General features: G+C 35.2%; 2 protein-coding genes across 3 annotated transcripts in view; both read right to left on the bottom strand.

Moving 5' to 3' along the window:
* Positions 1–19,323, bottom strand: part of LOC129282739 (dnaJ homolog subfamily B member 6-like) — a 31,070-nt gene extending 11,747 nt beyond the window's left edge. Inside the window, exons 1-4 of one of the 2 annotated variants that reach the window (XM_064108683.1) lie at positions 18,931–19,323; positions 11,056–11,156; positions 10,087–10,196; positions 7,268–7,330 (exon numbers count right to left, since the gene is read on the bottom strand). In XM_064108683.1, the coding sequence (XP_063964753.1) occupies positions 7,268–7,330; positions 10,087–10,196; positions 11,056–11,120 (238 nt within the window). In that variant the 5' untranslated portion in view covers positions 11,121–11,156; positions 18,931–19,323. Of the gene's footprint in view, positions 1–7,267; positions 7,331–10,086; positions 10,197–11,055; positions 11,157–18,663; positions 18,823–18,930 lie in introns of those variants that run through there. The other variant, XM_064108682.1, reaches the window with a different exon arrangement.
* Positions 19,324–22,556: 3,233 nt separating this feature from the next.
* LOC135156331 (uncharacterized) overlaps positions 22,557–25,959 on the bottom strand; it is a 7,742-nt gene continuing 4,339 nt past the window's right edge. The window contains exons 6-8 of the mRNA XM_064108421.1: positions 25,510–25,635; positions 24,579–24,651; positions 22,557–23,598 (exon numbers count right to left, since the gene is read on the bottom strand). Coding sequence (XP_063964491.1) covers positions 23,564–23,598; positions 24,579–24,651; positions 25,510–25,635 — 234 coding nt within the window. The 3' untranslated portion in view covers positions 22,557–23,563. The remainder of the gene's footprint in view (positions 23,599–24,578; positions 24,652–25,509; positions 25,636–25,959) is intronic.

Here is a 25,959-nt window from a genome sequence, read left to right as displayed (position 1 = left end):
TTGGCTCAGTTGGTAGAGCGTCCGTCTCACCACCTGGAGGTCGGGGGTTCAAATCCCAGCAGCGTCGGACCAAAAGACGTTTAAAAGATGGGAGTTGCTGCTACCCTGTTTGGCGTTCAACAATTACAGGGATAGAGCCTCGTCGATCTGGTGTCTCGTTCAAACAATTTTGGGTGTCTCTTTCGTACAATAAAATATGGATTTTAAGATTTTTTTTAAAGATTATGAACAAGTGTTTGAGAGACGTTCATTTATAGTGTGGCCAATGTAAAATTGCCTGATCACAGCTGTGACTTGAATTGTTACAAGTCTGATTTTGTATAATAATAAGTCTTAATGAACAGGACCAACATGACGATGATGATAATTACCACAACTCCAACAACAAAAACAATAAAACCAAGTTTAGTAGTAATAACAATCATAATAGTAAAAATAACAATTATGCATTTACATGTACATACTGTACACCATCTATGATTTAATAATAATAATAATAATACATGAAATAATAATAATAATGTAATAATAATAATAATAATATATACTATTTCTAAAGCCCCAAATCCACGTTGATTTTGTGCTCAAGGCGGTTATTTAGAAATGTAGTATTCATATAAAATGGAGCAATAATATGTTGCTGGTTTAATGTCTCAGGATGCAGATTACAGGTAAAAGAAAGTAGTTGCAGCAAACAATCATTTCATGAGAAAGTCTTATAAAATCAAGGTTGCATTCCACCATATTATCATAGATCTAGTTCTAATACATTGAAATAAACTAATCTATGTGAAATCTTGAAATCTTTCCTGAAAACCAACCATCACTAACACAAAAAGGCATACTGTATGTGTATTAATATTGTTTAGAAAAATACCCAACATTTTATGGAATTCTGTGCTTATTTCTCAGCAATTACACTTTTTTTTCCAGAGCCATTTGGCACACATTTTTTATTTATGTATACAAACACTTGGGTGGTCATTTCATTTGATTCTGCTTGAACTCATTTTGAGATCGTTACCAAAACTGGTAATTCATCTTTAAAAGAAACCAAAACCCAAGAAAAGAAGCAATCTTATTGGAAAGAGTAAAATGAGAGGAACAATTAAAAAAAAAAGTTTCATCAAAATCGGTTATGAAATAAGCAAGTTATGGAAGTTTGAAAACTCAAGTTGTTGTACATTTCTGGGGATCCTCAAATTGGCAAACATGCTTCAAAATGGCTGATTCTGTGGACAACTCTCCATTTGTTTTGTACACAAATTTTCAGATTTTCCTCATTTTCTTTCAAGTTGCATCTTGCCTCCTTCTGAGCACAACATATGTCATGGGAAAATACAATGCACACCATATATGTCAAGGTCAGGAGGAGATGATGTGAAATATGTAAAATAAAGGGGATAATCTGAAAATTTGTGTACAAAACAAATGGAGAGTTGTCCACAAAATCAGCCATTTTGAAGCACGTTTGCCAATTTGAGGATACCCATAGAAAGTACAAGACTTTTTAAACGTCCAGAATTTGCTTATTTCATAACTGATTTTGATGAAACTTTTTTTTTAATTGTTCCTCTCACTTTACTCTTTCCAATAAGATTGCTTCTCTTCTTGGGTTTTGGTTTTCCTTTAAAGCTGAATGACAACTCCTTGAGTGGTAAGCAAAACAAAATATTTTTACAAACTTACATTAATGAGGAATTTGGGCCTACATATAAGCAATATGAAACTGCTTGGTGAAAAGTGAAACCATTGAAAATTGCCATGAACACTTATTATAAGGTGCATTGCAAAACTAGACATTATTTTTCAGAAAAATTATTGATAAGAAAAGTATGACTGAACTACTGTATGCTATTTGGATTGAAACAGAAATATCACAGATTCTGTTCAAGATTTAGAGGGGAGGTTTACCCATATATCAAGTTTGTTTTGATAACAGCAAAAAAAAACTGAAAAAATGATGAGTATTTGAAAAAAAAAGTACTATGTAATCAGCTTTTATCTTGTGATGTCACGCAAACATACCATCATAAATTAAAAACAATGTCATTTGGAAAAAAAAAAATCACGATTTTATACTAACTAGAGCATTCTCGTCATCATAGCCCATATAATCATAGACACAACATGTATTCTAGAAAATAGAAATACGTAGAGTAATCATGAAAGTAAACATTTGTCGAATTTGTGACATGCACATTTTTTTTTTTTTTTTTTTTTAAAGCAGTATTTCTGCATTTATTAATAAATCAAAATTACAAATTTATAACAATGATATAAAATCAAACATACATACTGATCAAGTTACAAAGGTGACAATTGTATAGTAGTTAAGTAGATATATAGACATAATATTCATGTAAACAATAACAAATGAATTTAAATGCAGAGGCCAGCTATCGTAAGCTGAAAGCTTGAAATAATAGCAGCCAGGGGAAAAGAGGCTACATGGAAACCATAATAAAAATACCGGGTCTTTATTATTTAAAAGTTGTGTCACTTATATTGCTTAAAATATAATAAAAGGAAAGGGGGGGGGAAGGGGCAAGATGAAGTGTGTGCAAGTGAGTGCGAGTGCAGGTGAGAATTTATAAGTATTTAGATAAAAGGTACCTCTTTAGTGAAGCTTTAAATGATATAAGAGATGCAGCTTGTTTGATATCATTCGGAAGGTTGTTCCAAACATCCGGGCCGTGATGCCGTATTGTTTTGTGAGCAATTATTAGTTTTGGGTTTGTTAAATGAAAGTCAGATGAATGTCGAGTAGGGTATGAATGAATGTCTCTATTATAGACAAAAATATTTCGAAAGGGTGTTGGTATAGTGTTGGTGGAAAATTTGTACATAAAAATAGCAGTTTGATAAGTGTGAATATCGTAGATCTTCAATGTTTTAAAATCATGAAATATAGGATCAGTATGAGCGAGATAATGGGAGTGATGACAAATGCGAAGTGCTTTCTTTTGAAGGCGCAATATTGAATCGATTTTGATTTTGTTACTATTTCCCCATACAATATTACAATAAGATATAGGCGATAAGATAAATGAGTTATAGAGCATAAGTAACGATCTTTGAGAGATATAATATTTTAATTTATACAAAATGCCTATGCCTCTTCCTGCCATCATGCTTATATTACGAATGTGACTACTCCAAGTTATGTTAGCATCGATCACTACACCTAAAAATTTAGTTTCTTGTTTTTCATTAATGGGTATATCATTGCTGTAAATATTATCGCGAAATATATGTTTAGAATTAATGTGTTTGAAGTACATGAAATTTGTTTTATCTATGTTAAGTGAAAGTTTGTTTGATTTAAACCATATTGATAATTTCTTTAATTCTTGATTGAGAGTTGCAACAAGTATGTTTAAGTTGTGGTGTGAATAAAATATGTTGGTGTCATCTGCGAATAAAACATATGTAAGTAAGGGTGATGTGTTCACAATGTCGTTCATATATATTAAAAATAATAAAGGTCCCAGGATTGAACCCTGTGGTACTCCACATATTACGGGGCATATATTAGATGATTTGGATTTAAAATTAACATATTGGCGTCTATTAGCTAAATAATCTTTAAACCAAGATAGTACGATCCCTCTGATTCCATATGTCTTTAGTTTACTCAGTAATATGCGATGGTCCATTGTATCGAACGCCTTCGATAAATCCATAAAAACCCCAATAGTGTGCTCCTTTTTTGAAAGTGAATCAGTTATTTTATCATATAATTGTAAAATTGCATAATCGGTTGAATGGTTTTTTCTGAAACCATATTGATTGGGGATTAATAATTTACTAGTGTCCAAAAATGAGTATAAACGATTGTAAACAATTTTTTCAAGTATTTTGGAAATGCTTGGTAACAGTGAAATAGGGCGGTAGTTTACAATCCGACATGGGTCATATTTTTTATATATTGGAATAATTTTGGCAAGTTTTAGCGATTCAGGAAAAACACCTTGAGAGAGAGACAGATTGAAAATATGTACAAGTGGAGAAGCCAGGAAAAAAATTATTTGTTTAAGTAGATATACACTTATCCCATCATGGCCACTGGATTTGCTGGGTTTTAAGGATCGAACAATTTCTACATACATACATGTATGTATGTACAAGGCAGTTGCTTGAATGCAACATCAAAGTTAAGTTCTCTTATACCCCTTTCATAAACCCAATTATGCGGATAATATCCGCATAATTTGTTCGTAAAAATTGGAGCGGGACCAGAGTTATCCGCATTATTTCGATGCTGCAATTATCCGCATAATAGCGGCATCGGGACCAGATTTTGACTTTATGAATGCATTTCCAAAGTTATGTGGATAATTGCCATGGTGCGGTCACAAGGTCACCCTTTTCCAACACAACCCCATCGGTGGGGTGTGTGCAGTTGCCATGACAATTATCTGCCTTTTTCAGGTCGGGCGCTCGTAAAAAATAGTGCGGATTATTTTCGGAGTTTGTGAATGCAATTTTTATTGAATTATCCACATTACTCTTAGGCGGATAATTGGAGGATGGGTTTATGAAAGGGGTATTACATGTATGTGTTTATACATGGATTTAACTCTGTCATTCTTTGATGGATTTTTTAAGTTTTTTACTAAAAAAAACAGGTTGGATTTATCCTCTGATAAGAATTGGTGTAAAATGGAGTAAAATGGTGTAAAGCAAGTGTCTATTATTCAAGACTAGACAAATAGATGTACATGTACATACTAGCTATGGGCACAACACCATCCTGAATACTGATACAGTCCAGTACATGTGCATCAGGCATTCTTGACATTGTTTTACATCCTAATTTACTACATGTGGAGGAAGGCTGAACGAAGGCAAGAGAAAGAAACAAAGAGAAAGATGGACAGACATTCAGAAACAGGAGGAAAGGGTAAAAGATGTGGACAAAAAAAGGAGACTGTTCACATTATCCTCTGTAGGAATTGGTGTTCAGGAACAGAATTTGGAGGGGAGAGTCATCTTGGGTGTGGAATTGATGGGACACATCTTTTTCCAATGAAAATGTGGATGGACCTATAGTATATATGTTGCAGCATGGCTGCGATTCACTGGGAAGGTGCAAAATATTCCCTCTACAACACGCATTAAGAAAGAACAAGAGTAGAGGCGGAGTAAATGTATGTAAACTTGATATTAAAGATTAATAGGCAATAAATTAAACAAATATTTCATTGAAGTGTATCTACATGTACATGTATCATCAATTCAGAGCAATGAAATTGTTTCAAATGTTGGTTCAGTGGTAAGTTTTGATACCTACATGCCCGGGGGGGGCAGTCAAATATATTGCTGTACACACGCGTGACCAAAAAAGGGCGTTTGAAGGTTTTTTTTTCAGTTTTGGATGCGGGCCGCGCATGCACTCGTTGATTTTAAGGGTACCAAAAACACCAATTTAAAAAGAAAGGGGTAGTTTTTAAAGACTGGTCAATCGCAGGGTCAAACCATAGTAGCTCCATGGTCAAATGTATTTTAGGGTATAAATGCTTTTTTTCCAAAGCTTTTTTTTAAAGACAAGCCAAACGTGTTTAGGGTATGTTTTTTCCCTCAAGCTTTTCCCCGGGGTCATATTCTGGCAACAACTTGTTTAGGGGCCAAAATGTGTAAAAAAAGCCCACAAATTTTTTTTTAAGGGGGTTATTTTGCACACGGAGAAAAACTAGTTTAGCGGGTGTTTGGAAATAATTTGGCCACGCGTGTGTACAGCAATACATTTGACTGCCCCCCCCCCCCCGGGCCTACATGTTATGAAAAATAAAACATAATTATCAGGCAGACGCACTAAAAGTGCATATCAGTATACATGTACATGTATATGTACAAACATGTACATGCAGACCAGTGTTGAACATATTACCGTACCATGTGCACAATGGCAATGACATGTGCTATATACATGTAGTTGTTTTATTCTTGAGAACAGAGCCAAATTAAATCTCAATGTTGAGATTTTGGAATAAAAAAAAGAGATACCTAGTAATATTGACCCTCACACACTGAAAACAGCATTCATGAATCAAATAAAGTGACAGAGCCAGGCGGAGCACAAGTGACATGTGCCCCGATGATTTTTGAGAAACATCCAATAATATACACCTGTATCTAAATCTATTACAAAATAGTCATCTGTGCCCGTCTATTTTCAAACTGTTCATCTGTGCCCCCCCCCTATTTTATAATCCTGGATTCGCCAACGAAATTGTAATGTGACAAGTATTGGAGACTGAAACACTAAATAGATGCTATACATTGTAATGTGAGAAGTATTGGAGACTGAAACACTAGATGCTAAACATTGTAATGTGACAAGTATTGGAGACTGAAACACTAAAATAGACACTAAACATTGTAACGTGACAAGTATTGGAGACTGAAACACTAAATAGACGCTAAACATTGTAATGTGACAACAATTAGAGACCGAGACACTAAACAGACACTAAAAAATTGTAATATGACAGGTACTGGAGAGTGAGACACTAAACAGACGCTTCAAAAATGTAAAACAGCTCAAAGTCTGATGTACTGAAGTCCTCTTCCGACACCACCTTCATCATCATAACTGTTGTGTTAATCACCCCCAATGCCTGTTAATCCCATTAGCCTGTTAATCCCATCACACTAAACAGCTTATCTCGTTACACACTTGCCCTATTGACAACAACAGCAATGGACATTAGAAACCTTTCACTTCAGAAACAGACTATTGAACATTCTTTTAAGTGTTCTTGGATGATGAAGATAATCAAATGTATAACAATACATGTCTATTTTATATGTAGGGAAATTCTACAAAATAAGATTTAAAGTTTTTATAGTGAGCAATGATTTCATGAAGATGTCTGTTAGTAAAGCCAAGATTAAGGGTACATATACATGTACAGTAAATTACCCCCCTAAAAATAAGAAATATGAAATAGACACAATGACATTAAAGATAAATGAACATACATGTAGTTGCATTAAACACTAAATTCCATGAGGTCTGTAAATTACCCCCACCCCACCCCTAAAAAAGAAAAGAAATAAAATAAACTAAAATAGAATATAAAAAATAAAATTAAATTCAAATAAATCACAATTTTTTTTATACATAAATAAATATAAAAATACACAAATTAACAAAGTAATGAATTTACATATAATGAAATAAATAACACAAAAATTATAAATACATGAATGAAAAATTATTTAAAAAATAAATAATTTTTGAATAAATTTCTTGTTTTACCTCCTCCAGACTGCTGTTTCAAACCATCTAGACCATATCTGTCATAGACATCCCTCTTTTTCTCTGAAAAATAATTAAAATACGCAAAAATAGACATGAAATCACTGAAATATTGGGCTAGGGTGTGTGAGAAAAATTGTTACAAATAATAGCACTTGATCTCTGCCAATATGACCTCATTAATACAATGTACGATGAATGGATGTTAGTGTTACTATCTTAAATTTAAAGATATATATCCACAACACCATTATTTCTAGGTCAAAGGATTAGATGGACTAAAAGAGACTAAAAGCACACACTGGATCATAGCAGTGAATTGAGTGTAATATCTATTCCATATCTTCATGCAAGATACAATGAACTGTACAGCAGCATCCCCCCATTTCCAACATCAGATTTCCTCTGCTTATTCATGATAGAACGTCTTTTTTAAAATAAGATCACTACACTAGAATTGAAAACTCTACTGTTGTAGTAAAAGTATAATGGGAAATCCCTTGACAATATGTTTGTTTACATTATGCGTGATGAAATGAATAGATCATACAGTATGTTGCATGATACTATCGCCTACTGTTCATCGGATCCCCACAGCTTTGATGAAAGATTGGATGTCTTCAGTATCACATTATACGTACAATGATAGTGAATATGATTACATTACATGGGGCGTGTTCACACTGGCTACCATATTCAACAGACATACAAAGAGAGTGACGTTTGACTACTTTAAATTGGGCATGTTCACACTGGCTATCATATTCAAGAGACACACAATGATGGTGAAGTTTGAATGATTACATTCACATTACATTGTTTTAAGGGGGTTTCACACTGGCTACCATATTCAACATCTATGTATTAGGCCCATGCTACATAGCGATGATTACAGGGCATGTTCACATGAGTTCCATTTTATAGTGTATACACAATGTTAGTGTTGTACATGAATGATCACATCATATGGGACATGTTCACACTGGCTACCAAATGAAATCTTTTATATTTATACACACAGTGATATTGTGATAGTGAGCATACATGTACATGTAATACACTCTTTCACTTTTTCACCTGTGCGCCTTGAGCATTATATTTTTTATGGATTTGGCGCCTTATAAATTGCATCTATTATTATTATTATAGGGGCATGTTCACACTGGCTACCACTATAGTATTACATGTACATACACATGTATTAGTGTGGAGAGCAAACATCTTTTATCTCGTTGAGTGCAGGGTTTCGTGTTCAAATAATACATGTATGTACATGAAGGCCTAAACAAGCTACATGTAAACATATACATGTATGTGTAGGGGTCTAGGCCTTTTTTTTACATACTGTACAGGCTGACTTGAACACTTGGAATGGTTTATACATTGGCTTTGGGCCTATGTTTCATTTATAAAAATCCAGATCATATACATGTAATTACATTGTGAGTCTGACTTCACAACTGGTGTGTTGTTCTTTAAATTATACATTGAAAGGTCAAGTCCATCCCAGAAAAATGTTGTTTTGAATAGATAGAGAATAATGAAACTAGCATAACGCTGAAAATTTCATCAAAATTGGATGTAAAATAAGATATGACATTTTTAAGTTTCACTTATTTTTCACAAAACAGAGATATGCATGACTTAGTGATATGCAAATGAGAGACAGACGATGATGTCCCTCACCCAGTATTTCTTGTTTTTTATATTGTTTGGATTGTACAATATTTCATTTTATATGACAATAAGGACCAACTTGAGTGAATCATATAGTATTAAACAATGCTAATTCTACATGTTCAGGGAGGAATTAATCGTTGTTTCACTTGACAATGTGGAGAAAATGAGAATATTTCATATTTCGTTTAATAAAATACAAGAGAAATAGTGAGTGGATGTCATCAGTCTCCTCATTTGCATACCAACCAGGATGTGAAATTAAGCAAAACTTTTAAATGCCATAAATAAACTTTCTTATTTTACATCTGATTTTGATGAAATTTTCAGTGTTGTACTCTCTCTCTGTTGAATTTTTCTCTTTTTATCAAACTTTTTGTTTGGGTGGACTTGTCCTTTAAATTTGTAAAATGTATTGTAACATGTAGCTGTTGCACAACTCAAGAGAAGAGGTATCCATGCATGAATACTATTAAAATACAAAAGAAATTCCTGGCTACAGGTACATGTATATGGTGCCCAATTGCACATGAAGTTGAAGGTCAACACGCAATCCATTGCGTCGCAGTTTAGAAGAATGTCACAGATTTCATCAAAATGGGGAATCCCATAATATCCAGTTCCTGATTTTTGGGTTTACTAATTGAAAAATAGAAATAATTTGACTAAAACACATGTACACTGTTTCACAATACCTTATCAAAACTACAATGTAGATCTAGATATTCAAATAATTTGAAAAGTCAGCCTGACGACGGAAATAGAGTACCAAAGTGATGACGTCACAAAACACTTTTTATTGCATTTAACCATTTTTTATACCCTATTTTGGTGGAGCATGATGAAAACCCCCCGCTACCAAAATTTGGTGAGAGTCCATGGGGGCCTTAGATATGACGTCATGAATCCATAATGAGCCCCACTGAAGTCAGTGTATTTATAATGGCATGGTTGTAACTGTTAGGAACCAATTTGCTACCATTGCAAGAATGATATGGGGAGCATTTCATGAAACCAAAATACTGTGATTTTCACTGACCACTTTGCTCTCAGCCAATCGGATGCAAATATTTCAGTAGCTTATAACACAGCTGGTTTCATGAAATGTTCTTGTGATTGTTTAAAGGAAACATGTATCTTACTATCTGATAGAATCTCATATGCCTCCGCAATCTCTTTAAACCTCCTCTCAGCTTCTTTCTTGTTGTTAGGGTTCTTGTCGGGATGCCATTTCAATGCAAGTTTTCTGTAACTGAAGGTGGAAAGAAAAAAGTGAGAAAGTAAAAACAACAATAAAATCACCTAAACAGGTACAAATCAAGCAAACATTCTACTGACAAATATTTCAAGGACATCCTGTACATACAAGGGTAGGAAATAATCATATTTTTGGTTTAAGAGCTACTTTTTCAAATTGGGGTGATTGCTGAATGCTTGGGGCTATTTTTTTTTCATTTTGAACTTCTAATTCTACCATAACAGGCAGGAGTGGACGAAATCTTGCCCTAAATAATCGTTGGTTGAAGGTTAAAAATCATTTAACTTCCATTTTTTTTTGCTCAACATCTGAACAATTATTCTGTAGATTTTAAGCAAACCCATAATTCTGCAAAAACTAATTATAGAACATAGTATTGTTGTGGCAGATCTTAGGGGGCAACTTTAGAAAAGATGGTCATCCTAAAGCATTCCATTTTGTAAAGTTTAAGAACCAGATTTAGAGTAGACCATGTGCTGGTGTACAACAGTACATTATAAAGACAACCCAAAGACTAACGAATATTGGTTAATTTATGCAAAATCTAACCTTTACAGTTACTATATACTTATTGGATTAAGTGTAGCTAATTATTACATACTGTATGTTTCACTCCCTTTTGTGTACCACTCTCCAACCCCTCTCTCCCCCAACCCCCCCCCCCCCCAAATCCCTCAACCTTATTATTCTGTCTCTTTTTTCTTGAATACCCCCAATGCTACAAGTGCAGAAAGTAATACATTATACAATATTAAGGAGCGTTGTATAGTATATGTGCTACGTGTACGTATTACCCCAATCACATTGCCGAACGCCTTTAGTTAATGAATATTTTAAGAACTATTCAACTTACGCTTTCTTGATGTCACTATCACTGGAGGCCTTGGAAACATTGAGGACTCTGTAGAAATCAGGCATCGTGATCAGGTGATCGTGGATTAAACAACCAAATAGCTTTACATGTATTAAGGGGAAAAAAAGAAATAAATATTATAAGGGCATAAATTGCTAAAAAATTGGGGAGGCTCTATGTAGAGTAGAATCCATGTGCACCTTCATGTCTATGTAGAACTCATCCATGCTCAATTACAATGTGTATATTGATATATTTTTATCTATAAATTTATAAAAACATATTTTTATTTCAATTTGATTTTGTTGGGGTATAAGTCCTGTAGGTCCTCTATATATTGGACACCTGTTTACATAAGTACAGTGTACATGTAACTATGTTTTTTTGGTGATATATATGGTCGGGAGGGCCCTCGCAGCCCCCCCCCCCCCCCCGATCTTAGCTGTCGACAGCATGGTCACACTGAAAATTGGCATGCATATTGCCTGTGGCCTTATCTACAAATTTGTAAATTTATTTCATGAAAATTGCTATTAGTTTATTTTCATGCTAATTTACAGTAGAAATGCTTGACTGAAAATACGGATCGTCCAGGCTGTATACAGGGATTGTCTTGATTTCTAATGATTTCTCTATTCCAGAAATCTATGTACCGGTACATGTAGGAAAGTTCATTCACCGTCAAGGGCAGACACCATTCAGTACGCTAGTCAATGTTAACATATCGGGTTTCATAACAAGATTGTAGAAAGATGGCCAAGTCATAGAAAGGAATAGACAGTGAACTGGGGGAATTGAGGTCATAATATTATAGATTTTTAGCACTCTCAATTCAAGTCTGCGCAGAGCCCCTTTTCTGCGCATACGGCTTTATGCGCGATTCCAATAAAAGAAGATATGGAACAGATACTAACTTTACACCTGCATTATGTATACATCTATAGGCAAATATTTCAAAAATCTGAGTCAAAATGGTGGAAAAATATTGAATTTCAGGCATTTCATGTAACAAGTGTCAAAATGCATCTTTTCTCATCAAAATCCCTGAATCACGTACATATATAGATACACAGTTAGAGTGGTTGGGTCCACAGCAGTGCAGACATGGTACCATTTTTTTCCAATCTGAAAATGAATTTTAAGAGGTTTTTAGCAACTTTCGAACGTTACTTTTCATGAATTCAATCATATTATTCTCATAAAATTCACCAAACTTCCACCATAAATACACAAATACCTACAATTAGTACTATATCTAAAAATTTTGCCGAAATTGTTTCACTTTTTTTTTGATATGAGCTACAAGTACCGTACCAATCGGACCCCTCTTCGCATGTGAAATATTTTGGTCACTTGAAAAAATGAAAAAGGTATCGTATTTAATACCGAACATGTGTTTTCTATGGGAAAAGTTGAGAAAACAACAAAATTACTGATGAGCTATTTTGACCATATCTTATAATTTTGAGCATGTATACTTTGAAAATGTGTTTTGACCATTTTTCAACATATCTTTCTAATTCTATTCAAGAGATAAAATATTTTAAAGGACAAGTCCACCCCAACAAAAAGTTGATTTGAATAAAAAGAGAAAAATCCAACAAGCTTAACACTGAAAATTTCATCAAAATCAGATGTAAAATAAGAAAGTTATGACACTTTAAATTTTGCTTAATTTCACATAACATTTATAAGCACATCCTGGCTAGTAGTAGTATGCAAATGAGGGAACTGATGACAATCATGACATCATTCACTCACTATTTCTTTTGTATTTTATTATATAGCTTGAGCATATCATTTGTAAGCACCTCTTCAAACATCTACAAGAAAACAATATCTTGTCGTCTCTCAACCACGGGTTCAGGTCCGGTCATTCAACTGAAACTCAACTACTGACCACAGTACATGATCTCCTTCTCGCCCATGACAAGAAAGTACAGTCAGACGTCATCATACTAGACTTTGCTAAGGCGTTTGATACAGTGCCTCACTCGCTACTCCTACACAAACTAGCGAACTACGGGATAGATGGCTCGATACACAAGTGGCTTACATCCTTCCTAACACACAGGGAGATGACGGTTGTAGTTGATGGAGAGCATTCCGACCCAGAGGAAGTAACATCAGGTGTGCCGCAGGGGACAGTACTCGGACCCTTGTTATTTCTATGCCACATCAACGACCTCCCTGATGTTGTCCAGTCACAGGTTCGCTTATTCGCAGATGACTGTGTGCTGTATAGACAGATTAAATCTCAACGAGACCATCATAAGCTGCAGCAGGACCTTACTGCATTAGAAAATTGGGCATCCACCTGGGGAATGAGGTTCAATGCTGGCAAGTGCCAAGTTATGAGCATAAATGCCAAAACCTCATACTTTTACACCATAAATGACTGTATACTTAAACATGTATCTCAACATCCATACCTTGGAGTAACACTAGCTGACAATCTGAAGTGGTCACCCCAGATCAACAAAGCTGTGAGGAAGGCAAACTCTGTCCTTGCTTTACTCAGAAGGAACCTAAGTTTCTGCCCAGAGAACTGCAAGCGCACAGCATACATTGCACTAGTCAGATCTATCCTGGAATATGGTGCATGTGTGTGGGATCCCTATCTTCAGAAGGATATTCAATGTCTGGAGAAAACACAGCGTAGAGCAGTACTGTTCATCTGTGGGGACTACAGCTCTCGAGAACCAGGTTCGATTACCAAGATGAGAGAGAATCTCAACCTGCCTACTCTTGCCTCAAGACGCCAAGTCCTGAAACTTACATCCTACTTCAAAGTGATCGAGGGGTTGGTTCCTGCCCTTCCTGTTGATAAATTTCTTATTAAAGCAAGACCTAAACGTAATATCAAAGCTAAGAAATTTGTAAACTTTGATGCTACTAATGTGGTAGAGAAACAAGTAACAAATAGCTCCAAGTGTTTCTCAATAAGACATTGTAACACAGAGCAGTTAAGAAATTCTTTTTTTGTGAATACAACGTTGGCCTGGAATCAACTCCCTAACGAAGTTGTCAGCAGTACATCACCAGAGGTGTTTAAAGCCAAGATCGAAGAAAGCCACCTACGTTTCGACTAAACTCATTTGCGCCCTCTCCTAACCCGGTGCATTATACCTAACGGTCCTGCACTGTATTACATCCAGATCCAGATGAAATATTTTAATTTTCTCCTCATTGTCAAGTGATACAATGATTAATTCCTCCCTGAACATGTGGAATTAGCATTGTTTAATACTATATGGTTCAGTCTACTGGTAGTTGGTCCTTATTTTCAAATCTATAAAAAATGAAACATTGTATAATTCAAAGTCAAACAATAAAAAACAAAAGAAATAGTGAGTGATGGACATCATCGACTAACTCACCTAGTTGTGCATATCGCCAATGATCACTGTATTGTGAAAAATAAGCGAAACTTTAAAATGTCATAACTTTCTTATTTTACATCCGATTTTGATGAAATTTTCAGCAATATGACGTTTGATTTTTCTCTATTTATTCAAGCCAGCATTTTCCTGGGGTGGACTTGACCTTTAAAGATAAAATGACCTTAGAATACCGCCCCTGGCCTAGCTGGTGACTTAAACATGTTAAACCAGGATAATGGCGATTCTACTTTTTCAATAGGCTACGGCTGCCTTTAATTAAGGCTTTATAATTATGAAGCTAACGGTGGATGAATAAATAATAACATGAACAATAACAATCATAACAATATGTTCTCGACGCAAACACACAGTTCAACTTGCGCTCACAAATCACATTCACAATACAGCAACAGTGTATGTGAAACTAATTGCCGTACACTACCGGCCCGGCCCACGTATGTTCATCACCCATAGGCTATGTATCAACCCAGCGGAGTTCGCCATTAAAGGCCTTTGCACAGTTTCAACGTTGGTGTCGTGATACTTTTCAATAAAGAAAATGTGTGTCGTACCATGACAACATGTATTGTTGCTGGAATTTCCAGGGATTTAAAGTGGATATGGTGTGATCAAACTATGAAAATTTATCATCCATTATATCAATGGTCATATCATGACTTTAGTTAAGAATATCGTGCGCAAATAAAGGCAGATCAGCATAATTTCATATCATTGTCTAATACGTAATAGATCGAGTGTGGGAGACGGGGGTAAAAAAATTCAACATTTTATTATCTTTATTGTACTAAGTTCTCAATTTTTTTAATACTTTCTTTCTATAGTATGTTATTTTGTTGTTATTTTATTGTATATTTGTGTTGAGTTTGACAACTCTCCAGTTTTTTTTAATGTGTAAGCTAAATAAATAGTCAGTGGATCTTGGGGCTATATTGCAATTGAAATCACGCACGTCAAGTGGCGTAATTCATCTGATCGGGGGGGGTGTGAGAGCAATAATTATGTTGAGTTAAAAAAAAATGGTCCCCCCCCCCCAGAGCTGTTAGTAGACGGGGATATACAAAACGTGTGTGAAGGGATGGGGGTCAAAGCAATATATTGAGCTGAATATTCAACAATAATATTCAAGGGTAACTCATCCCCCCTTCAAGAGCTATCAGTAGACAGGGGCGGATCCAGCCTTTGCCAATATGGGGGGGGGGAGCCGAATTTTTTTAGCCACATTTTCCCGATCGGCCACTCGAAGTTGATTTTTGTTTGTATCTTTGAAGGGGTAGTCTTTTATTATAATAGTCTAAGCTTTATTCTTATAAATCAACATAAATATATAATAATCTCATGAGCCTTATTTGATTAGTGCGAGTGCAAAGTATTTTGTCCTAAAATCTAAATATTCTGGGCAATGTTTGTGATCCTAAGACAGATGTGTATCCACCGCAACTACATAATAATTACTGCGAGCGCGAAGCGGGAACAGAACATTTTAATATATGTTTTGATCTGATCAAAAACAGCTGCTTGCAGTTAGCCATGAAGACCTTACATTTTTCAACAATCAAATAATGCGAGCGAAAAGCGTGGGCTGAAAATTTTAGACGAAGTATGGAAATTCTAAGCACTTTTTGTAATCGTGATAATAATAAGTAAATGACTAAACAATTGATGCGAGCGCGAAGCGCGTGCGGAAAAAAATCGAGATTTACACCCAAAAATGGGACACTCTGATCATTTTGTGTAAATCATGAAAATGATAATTGAAAATCTTATAATGCGAGCACAAAGCGCGAGCAGAAAATGTTTGATATTTGGATGATTTAAATAGTGAACAAGCTGCGTATCTGAATAAACATGCGCGACCTAGAATCTGGGCATTCTAAATACCTTTTACATCATGAAAATCAATAAAGCGAGCGCAAAAAGCGCGAGCTTAAAGTATTTGATATTCCGATCTGAAAAAGGGACAATTTAATCTCTGTATTTCAAGCACTTTGTAGGACAATTGTGAGGTGGATTTGGATCACAGTTTTAAAAAAGCCGATATGTTTCAATATTATTCCTTTGAGTTTTGACCTAGGACCGGGACATCCTAAGAACATTATGTCATCAAATGAAAATGATGACTGTCTTCCTATTTCTCTTCCTAAGCACGAAATAGAACTTGTCGATATTCCATTCTGAAAACAAGGACATAGTGATTACTAAATTAATATCTTATTTATTCGTCTAATAAGCCTAATGAGAGCGCGAAATCTGTAAATATTATGGCTTGAAAAATTGACATTTAAAGCACTTTTGTAATTATGATGCACGATTTAATATATTTTCAACAATCGATGCGAGCACAAATCGTAAGCCGAATTTTTTAATAATCTGTCATGAAATGGGGATTTTAAGTAGTTTGTTATAAAATCAATATTGAGATATACATAACTCACCCGGTGTATTGGAAAAGAGAGGGAAAGGAGCACCCCCTTCTCCCGATCCGCTTGAGACAACATTATACCTTCAACTTTCTTCTTCGTTCTCTTTTTTATATATTTCTTGTACATACCATCTCAAGATCTTATTTATTTTTAATAGTAATTCATATTCATATTCATAGTGTAAACAGATTTTACCTTTTATAATTACAATTCTATACGTGTTGAGGACCCCACTGAAAATAAGCTTTCGAACTATCCTGTTAAAGATTACTGACTTTTATTTTATTTCAATTTAATTTCATTTATTTATTCATTTATTTATTTATTCTTACTCATTATTATTTTTGGGGAGGGGTCCTTTCACACCCATAATCATCAGACAATAATCGTTCCGAATCCTCCTTCATTTAGGTTATGTAAATGAAATACTAAAATATTAAATTAAGAGGAAAGGAATTAAGACAAAGTAATTTTACAGCAACAACTATGATTCATTTGCGAAAAAGGGTATTTCTTTTTTATTTTAAGACCGCTCGAGGGACATTCATAATGTAGTTTTTAGTCAAAAAATAAATTGTGTCAGGAACTCGTTGGCTGCAGTAAATAAATATTGTTTTTAAATATGGATAACCATGAGAAACAAAATAATCATATCCATCTTTAGTCGAAGTGCCAGGAATGAGCTCTTTGGCAAGCTCTTTGGTGTAAAAACCGCTTGCGAACCAATTCTGCACATTGAAAAATAAACGCTGACTAAGCAAAAGAAATTTATAAACTGATTGATTGAAATTGCCGTTGCATACGATGACATGTTCAAATAAAATTGGAATCATGCAGTATTTTGTTTGTTATACACAAAGAAAACTCAGACCATGACACCCGTCATGATTTTTGTATCCAATATGATTCTATAACATATATTTACATCAGGACAATTTATATAATATAGACACACATAATAGAAATTGTAATAGATATGCGCTATGCTAAACAGTCAATGTGAGTATATGCAATCTTGACCTAAATTTGCCTTTTGGTAATTCAGGAAAGAAATAATAATTCTAGAAAATGAAATCATTTATGTGTTAGGTATATTCCGAACATTTTCCAAAATCGTTAAACCATTAATTTCACAGATTAAGTGTCAAAATTAAGTATTAAAGTGCGAAGTGGTCATTACAAGGGGAAAAGGTACGTGGAAAATACCACCTTACACCAGTATGGGACTAGATATCCGTCCCCGCAGACACGGCGATCAGCCCGTGTGCGCACGCTAAAATTTATCATTCTGCGGCTCGCGTGCTAGGAATGAACTTGATTTTTCTCTCAATTACGAAACTCATCGTGGAAAAGGTTATCCAACATGCAATGATATACTCGTAAAATTTGTCGTCATTTCTCACCTCACCTCACCGGATGTACTGGAAAAATGCAGAAAGCTGCAGCCAAGTTGTCATGTATCATTTACACACAGATAATAGAATATAACCCTTCTTTTGGAGAACTATTAGTAAGTTGTTCGAATCTAACGATTTTCCTTTAAAAATATAACAACAATTTACCTGATTTCAAATGCCTGCCATTTCTTTAAAAAAACTAGAATCAATAAGCCACCACCGTTATCAGTTGTGAAAAATTCTAGGAAACGTACTAAGATGCTTTTGCAAATAATTAAAATTTAAGGGGATATGAAAATAAGGATTTTGCAATGCTATATCAAATTTCTGTTATATTTTCATCAATTTTGGGATTGCATCGAAATGACTGATAATTCAAAGTCTTACCCACACTTGCTTGTAAATTTGGTATATGTTGGTACACTGATAGTCAATGTAAACGATAAACATTCATAGCCTCACTAAAATTCAACAAATCCATTGTTTTTAGAATTTTAATGTCGCAGACATTTTGGAGAGTGAGCAAAGTGATGCTAACAAACGTCGCTAACAATATTGCTAGGCGAAAAGGCCTTTCAATGGCGCGCTCCACTGAGTTGAGGCCGTGAACATACGTGGGCCCGGTATAGTACCGTATGTCGCTGAGCAACTCACCAACTCACTCCACGGCCAGCTTCAATAAGACTGGATATAAAGCCCTTTTTCTGGGCTTCTGTAAGCTTAATTCCAGATTATTTGTTGAAAACCCGTGAAAAATCAGTTTCTAAATCTTATTCCTGTAAAACACGAAGATTTTCAGGTGATATGACGAAGTTTATCCATTTGTGCGGCGACAGAAAAACGACTAGCAACGTATTTCTCCAGTCACGAATTCCTGAGCAGCTAAAAATGGCATGTAATGCATTCCTCGTCGAAACCCTGCGGGCCCCTGTCGGGTCAGCTGCTCGGATCGGTCCGTTCTTTCTGGACGAAAAGAATGCTGCGTTTTTTCATGCGGTGAACGGCAGCTTTATGATCCCTGACGAGCTGTACAGTGCACATGTGTGTACGATATGGGGGGGGGGGGGGGGTGCTGGGCGTTGTCAAATCCTCAAATCATACCAAATTTATTATCAAAAAAGAAAAAAAAATTGGTTGAAAGGGGAGGGGGGTACTTACATTTGGTTTGGACTGGGGTGTGCGGCTGAAGGTTCAAAACCCATACCCATTACGGGTCATTTTCGCTAAACAGGTAGGCTACCCATTATTAGGGATTTATTAAAATTTGACACACACACACAAAAAAAGGTTATCACCCTAAATGTCAGGTCATTTTGTATTTTCACCTAAGACATTGGAGGAGAATATGGACCCATGTTTAAGGCCAGTATCTAAAAATTGGGGTCATGGACCCCATATGTTTAAGGCCAGTTATAAAAATTGGGGCCATGTTGAAGGATTTTCCAGCATAAAACCATATCCCATGTTTAGGGATTTCTTCCAAAAAAGAAGAGACCCATTCCAGCGGCACATCCCCGTATTGATTGATTGATTACATAATATGCAGTAGCATTAAAACAACATGCTTGCACAGGATGACCCACGAAAGCTCGAAAGCTTATTTCCAGTGGGGTCCTCGACATACAGAATTAAGATAATAAAATGGTAAAATTATACTATTTACATATTAAAAAAGTGAAGAAAAAAATCAGAATTTACTATTACCAATAAATAAGATATATAGATAATATATACAAGAATATAACGAAGAAGAAGAAGAAGAAAAGAAGGAGGAGGAATAGAAGAAGAAAGGGGAGGAGGAGGAGAAGGAGAAGGAGACGGAAGAAAAGGACGAGGAAGAAAAATAGTAAGGAGAACAACCGCAAAAACGGCGACAACAATAACAACACGAAGAGGAGAATAGAAGGAAGAGATCAAAGAAATAGAAAGAATAGAAGAAAGGACATATCGAAGCTTCAATCAAACTATGTAAAATAATATAATACCTGGTAGAGAAGAGAAAAGAACGTGGTCAGTATTCCGGCTAAATCAACCGTATAACATATCATTTGCATCTTCTCTTTGACTCTCAAGTGAAAGATATTCTTTAAATTTCCTCTTAAAATGCAAAAAGTTTCCTATTTCCTTTATATAATTGGGAATTAGGGAATTCCAATGTTTTATAGCATTGTAATAAAAGGAGTTACCAATACTACCCACCCTTTCTGGTAAGCAAAAGTTGAAATGGCTGTTTCTTGTATTATAGTTATGTAATTCGGTAACTAGATTAAAGTTTGTATGCCTTATTTCGTGAGTACCCCCCCCCCCCCGATGAATCAATTTTGGTGCACAGGTTTTGATTGTCTGTCATCCAAAATGACTGATTACCTTGAGGAAATCCTTTGGAAATAAAAATTATAATCAAAGGGGAAGTTTACCCTGATAAGTTGGTTTTAGCAGGAAAATCGAGAAAAAAAAAATTGATTATTTTAGGTGAAAATCTGTCAAATGAATTTCCAAAGATTTGAATTTGTGACGTCACAAACGAGAAGCTTCTCCATAAAGTTGTGTTATATAAATACCCCGAAAAGCTATATTCTCAATGATTTAAGAGTGATTTATTTGTATACGTGGTCGCATCATCATCATATGCACGTCGTTTTATACCCCCTATTATAGTTTTTTTATTCCTATTAGGCCTATATGGAGAGACTGCTTTCATATGACGTCACAAATTCAAAACACTAATGGATCAACCAAATCTTCCCACAGAAGTTATGATCGATGACACTCGGGCCGTACACAGGGGTTTCCGGGGGGGGGGGGCAGGACACGTATAACAAATTAAACACGAGTGAGCGAAGGGACTGAGCTTGTCATTAATTGTCTTGTCTTAATTATAATTATATTTAAAAAAAAAGGTTTCACTTGCCTACGTCATTTGAGTGAGGGCAGCAGACGAAATCATGGGAGCATTATCCATCAACCATTTTTGCCGACGATATATAATTGTCATCTGACAAGCTCTATAGCTCATATCTAAAAACTTTCGTTGGGTAATTTGATTGGATGTGGAGCACAAGGTTAGTCTCCGACTGTTACTATGGTAAGTTTCGGATGTCTACTTATCATTGCTTACACCTTTCATGAAAGGATCCCAAATAGGCCTACATACAGGACCGTAGCCAGAAGCATTTTGTTGGGGGGGGGGGGGTGTACCAGCTAAATTTGCCAACTAAATTTGGCGTGACAGCGCCAACGTGAGCACAGGGGGAGTCTGATGGGGGATGTGCCCCCCCTACAATAATCACATGCTAAAAGATTTTGAATTTTTAGAATTGAATTAGTGGCATTTGGTGAATACTTTAAGGTAAATTATACAAAGATATCTGCACTGTAAAAATAAACATTTTGGATAAAAATAGAACGGCTAGTGTGCCGTAGTTGCTAATTTGCAGTAGAATGACATACCCTATGCATTAATAATATCAAAATCAAAGATTTGTTAATTTTTAATTGACCTTCTGTGCAAGATGTCTCAACTAAAATTTCTCTTTCAGCCATTAAAAATGTTACAGAAATGATTGAAGTTACCTTTATCTTGTATGTTATTCTATATCATATTTAACGTCTTGGTTTTGATGACCAAGTTGTTAGCAAGCGATTTAAGTCGGCAGGATCTGTAAGGTCCTTTTCACAGTTCTTTCTTTTTCTCCCCTATCCTCCATTTTGCCAACTGGTACATGATTTTGCCGACTGCCATGAATGTTGGGGGGTGTCACACCCCCCATACCCCCCTCTAGCTACGGCCCTGCCTACATAAATGCCTTTATAGCCTTTCTCCTCTTTCTCTCGATCTATATCTCTCACAATCATGACTCCGCCCCCATTCTCTTTTAAAGACACACCCCACACTTTCTCTGTTCAAACTGACCATGCTGACGATCCCTTCTTCTCTGTGCTATCTCTTTCCCCATCTTATTCTCTCACACTTTCTCTTATATTCTAACTCTGCGAAACTCCATATTATACACAATCGAAGGTATATCGCAGACAGAAGAAAATGTATTTCGTATTATAAAAGACAACTGTTCACACCACGCATTCAAATCGTTAGTGCATAATCACACACAATAGAATAATTAATAATTATTCTTGACTTGTCGACTCAATGAACTTCTTCTTGTTCTTCTTTTCCTTCTTCTTTTCTTTGTTTTCAGTCTGTTCACTCGCATTCTTTCTCCTTATTGTTTTTTTAACGGACGTCACATCGTTTTCATTTACAACTCAGGGATATAATATTTTATTTCAAAGAAGCCTTTAATAGATGTCTATAAACAATAGTCCACACAATCGAAACAGCATTGAAAAGAGCATACCGTTTATGTACAAAATGATACATTATTACGATAGACTTGAATTTTGGACGGAATTCAGAAAAAAAAACTTTTAGTTTATTTTCTAGCTTTACACTATTCTCTGCCTGCCATGGTAAAAATACATGTATGATGTTTTTGTCAATAAGAAAACGGAAGAACTCCATGTATTTTAAATATAACATGCAACAGAGCTCCATACAAGTTACTTTCTAAAAAAATGTATCGAGACATCTTGATGACTGTTATATCCAAAATGACAGATGAGTGGGGCGCACATGCGCTGTTAAACCCTTTTATTTCCGAAATACATGCAAAGGCTTTTTGAAACCCGACGATAGTAGTAACGGATTTCTTGTAACATGATGTAAGAACACTTCATTTTGATAGCACGCAGGAATTTACAATATAAGTTTTATATATATGATATTTACAATATGGCCTCTATGGAACTGGAAATCCCCATAGGCTTTTATACCGTTCCTTATATACAGCACGATATACAATTATTTGCTTTTTTTTTCAAAAGATAAAAAAATGAAATCAAAGACTTATTCACATATCAAAGGGATTTCAATAAAAATTACATTTTCAATAAAAATATTCCTTTTCAATGAATAATGCAAAATTCAGTTTCAATTTTAAATTCCACTCTCTCGTAGACAAAATCCCTTCTGTTCATCGAAGCATACTATAAAATTAATGGTACCAAAATAATGAATGATAAAACTGGTTTTAAAATCGTATAAAACAAATACATTTGTTTTTGTTTGAAATACCAACAAACCTTTAAAATCATGCAAAAATTCGCCCTGTTCTCTTTCGAACGATGTGATGTACTAAGTTTCACAACCTCAGATTGTTCCATAAAAAAATACACGATAATTTGTTTTCTTTTCTTGTTTTCCGTTTCGCAAACGATGTTGATTGGGTTAGTAGTATGTAGTGCTCGTTGCTGTGTGACTTCCTATTAAAAAGATTTAAAAATTAAAAAGGGAAAATGACCGAATTAATAAATCATACATTATACATACAATAAGCATTATGGGGGATAGGGGGGGGGGCGGAGGACTGCCGCCTTTGTCCCTGCGTTGCGTATATAAAACAGTCATGCATTATTTCACAGATTTGGTGGTTCATGTGGTAGAGCGCTCGCCCTTTCATGAACGGGAGGATGTGGGTTCAATCGCCGACCGAGTCATATAAAGACTTCAAAATGGGACTTTCAAACTTCTTGTCATGCGCTCGACGCATTAGAATGGAGAAGGAAAATAATAACATTATGTTATGCTGGGTCTGCAAGGAGAACATTATGATAATTTCTGATGGAGGAATAAGAATGATTATAATCAGCAAAATTATGTGATTATCCATATCAAATGTGATTAGTATTATCAAATGAGATTTGTATAATCAAGTGTGATTATTATAATCAAATATGGTTATTCTTATCAAATGTGATTATTATTATCATCATCAAATATAATTAGTATTATCAAATGTGATTTTTTAATCAAATGTGATTATTATTCTTAAATGTGATAATTCTTACAAAATGTGATTATTCTTATCAAATGTGATAATTATCATCAAATGTGATAATAATCAATGATTAATATCAAGTTTGATTGTGTTTATCAAATGCGATTATTATCATCAAATGTGACTATTCTTAGGTGATAACTCTTATCAAATGTTATTATTCTTGTAAAATATGATTATTTTTATTAAATGAATTAATGGCGATTCCTATCATATGTGATTATTATGATCAAATTGGATTGTTTTATCAAATGTGATTATATATTATCAAATGTGACTATTTTTATATCAAATGTGATTATTCTTATAAAAACGTTATTATTATCAAATGTTATTGTTCTCATCAAATGTGATACCGTATTATTTTTATAAATATGTGATTATTATCATCAAAAGTTTCTTTACCTCCATATGTAGAGCTGGTGTGTGTAGTGGTAGTCGCCTGCACTGTTGGTTGTACAGGATGATGGGTCACAACCTAGTTTCAAACAAAGAGAACATGACAAGAGTTCCATTATCACTATTAATCAATTCAGGGGCGACGAAATAAATTTTGATGAAAACGCGTGGGGGGGGGGGGTCACGATGACCCCAAAGTGACGCCCTTCTCATCCAGTAATTAGGGTATTGTAGAGATTAATGACAAGTAAATCATTTTTCTGTTTGATTCCCTTTCCTTCCTCTCCCTTTTTCATTACTGATTGAACAAGTACTGGCCTTAGGCTCCGTCTGAATCGATGAGTATTTGTCTATAGGCCTACTTGCAAAACTGTTCATTGGTCAATTATTAAACCTGGGGCCTGTTGCAGAAAGAATTGCGTTTAAACGCAAGTCCCGAATACGGGTGCTTCATTGGCTGAAAATCAAGTGCGCAAGATTTTTTGAGTGGCGTTTGATCGCAACTCTTTCTGCAACGGGCCCCTGATGTGACTTCACTTAAATTCATTAAGTGTTGCCTGAAATAATTTGGTCTAGGTTCATCGATTATAAGGTTTAACAAGATACGGCCTCATCTAATCATGCAGTTTAATCTGATATGCACAAAGTGACTTTTGTTTCATCCTATTTGGATCTGATCTGGCCCTTGAATCATTCAATCTAACTTAACTTCATTTTGAAATTTACAATGAGAAAAAAATGATAACTCTTGGTGTTTCATTAACTTGTTTTTCTTCTTCTTTCATCTATATATTTGCCATTATACATTTCATTCTATTGATACTTGTTTGTTGTGTAATATATATAACAGAAACAAAAAGAAATCTTGCACAATTGCACATTAAATTCTCTCTATATGTTTTTGTTCCATTGATTTATTTTGATGGTATAGACTCACCATGGTCGCCGGGACGTCGCCCACGGCACCATTCATTCCCGCGCATGAATACCCGGATCCGACGATGGCAGCGATGAAGATGACGAAAGCGATGATGCAGGCGATAACATGCATGGCAACGACCACCTATTCACAAATAAGCCAAATATGAAATGGATCAGCAAAATAGCACAGGCTGCTGACTTTATAAGGCCTCTAAGTAATGCCCGAAGTCAGGGGCGGATCCAGGATTTTCCAAGGGGGGGGGGGCACATTTGACAAGCAAAAAAAAACAAAAAAAAAAGGTCTCCACTTTCAAGGGGAAGGGGCACACTTGTGTGTTTTAACGAAATTTTTACATTAATGTTAATTGTACCTCTCAAGGGGGGGGGGGGGGGCACAGGCCGGCTGTGCCCCCCTCCCCTGGGTACCCGAAGTGTTGTGTAATTGGATTAATGCCAGTATAGTCAA

The sequence above is a fragment of the Lytechinus pictus genome, chromosome 13, assembly GCF_037042905.1.
Source record: "Lytechinus pictus isolate F3 Inbred chromosome 13, Lp3.0, whole genome shotgun sequence".
Classification (NCBI taxonomy): Eukaryota; Metazoa; Echinodermata; class Echinoidea; order Temnopleuroida; family Toxopneustidae; genus Lytechinus; species Lytechinus pictus.
Note: the sequence above shows the minus strand (reverse complement) of the source record. Positions and strands in the feature narration are given on the sequence as shown.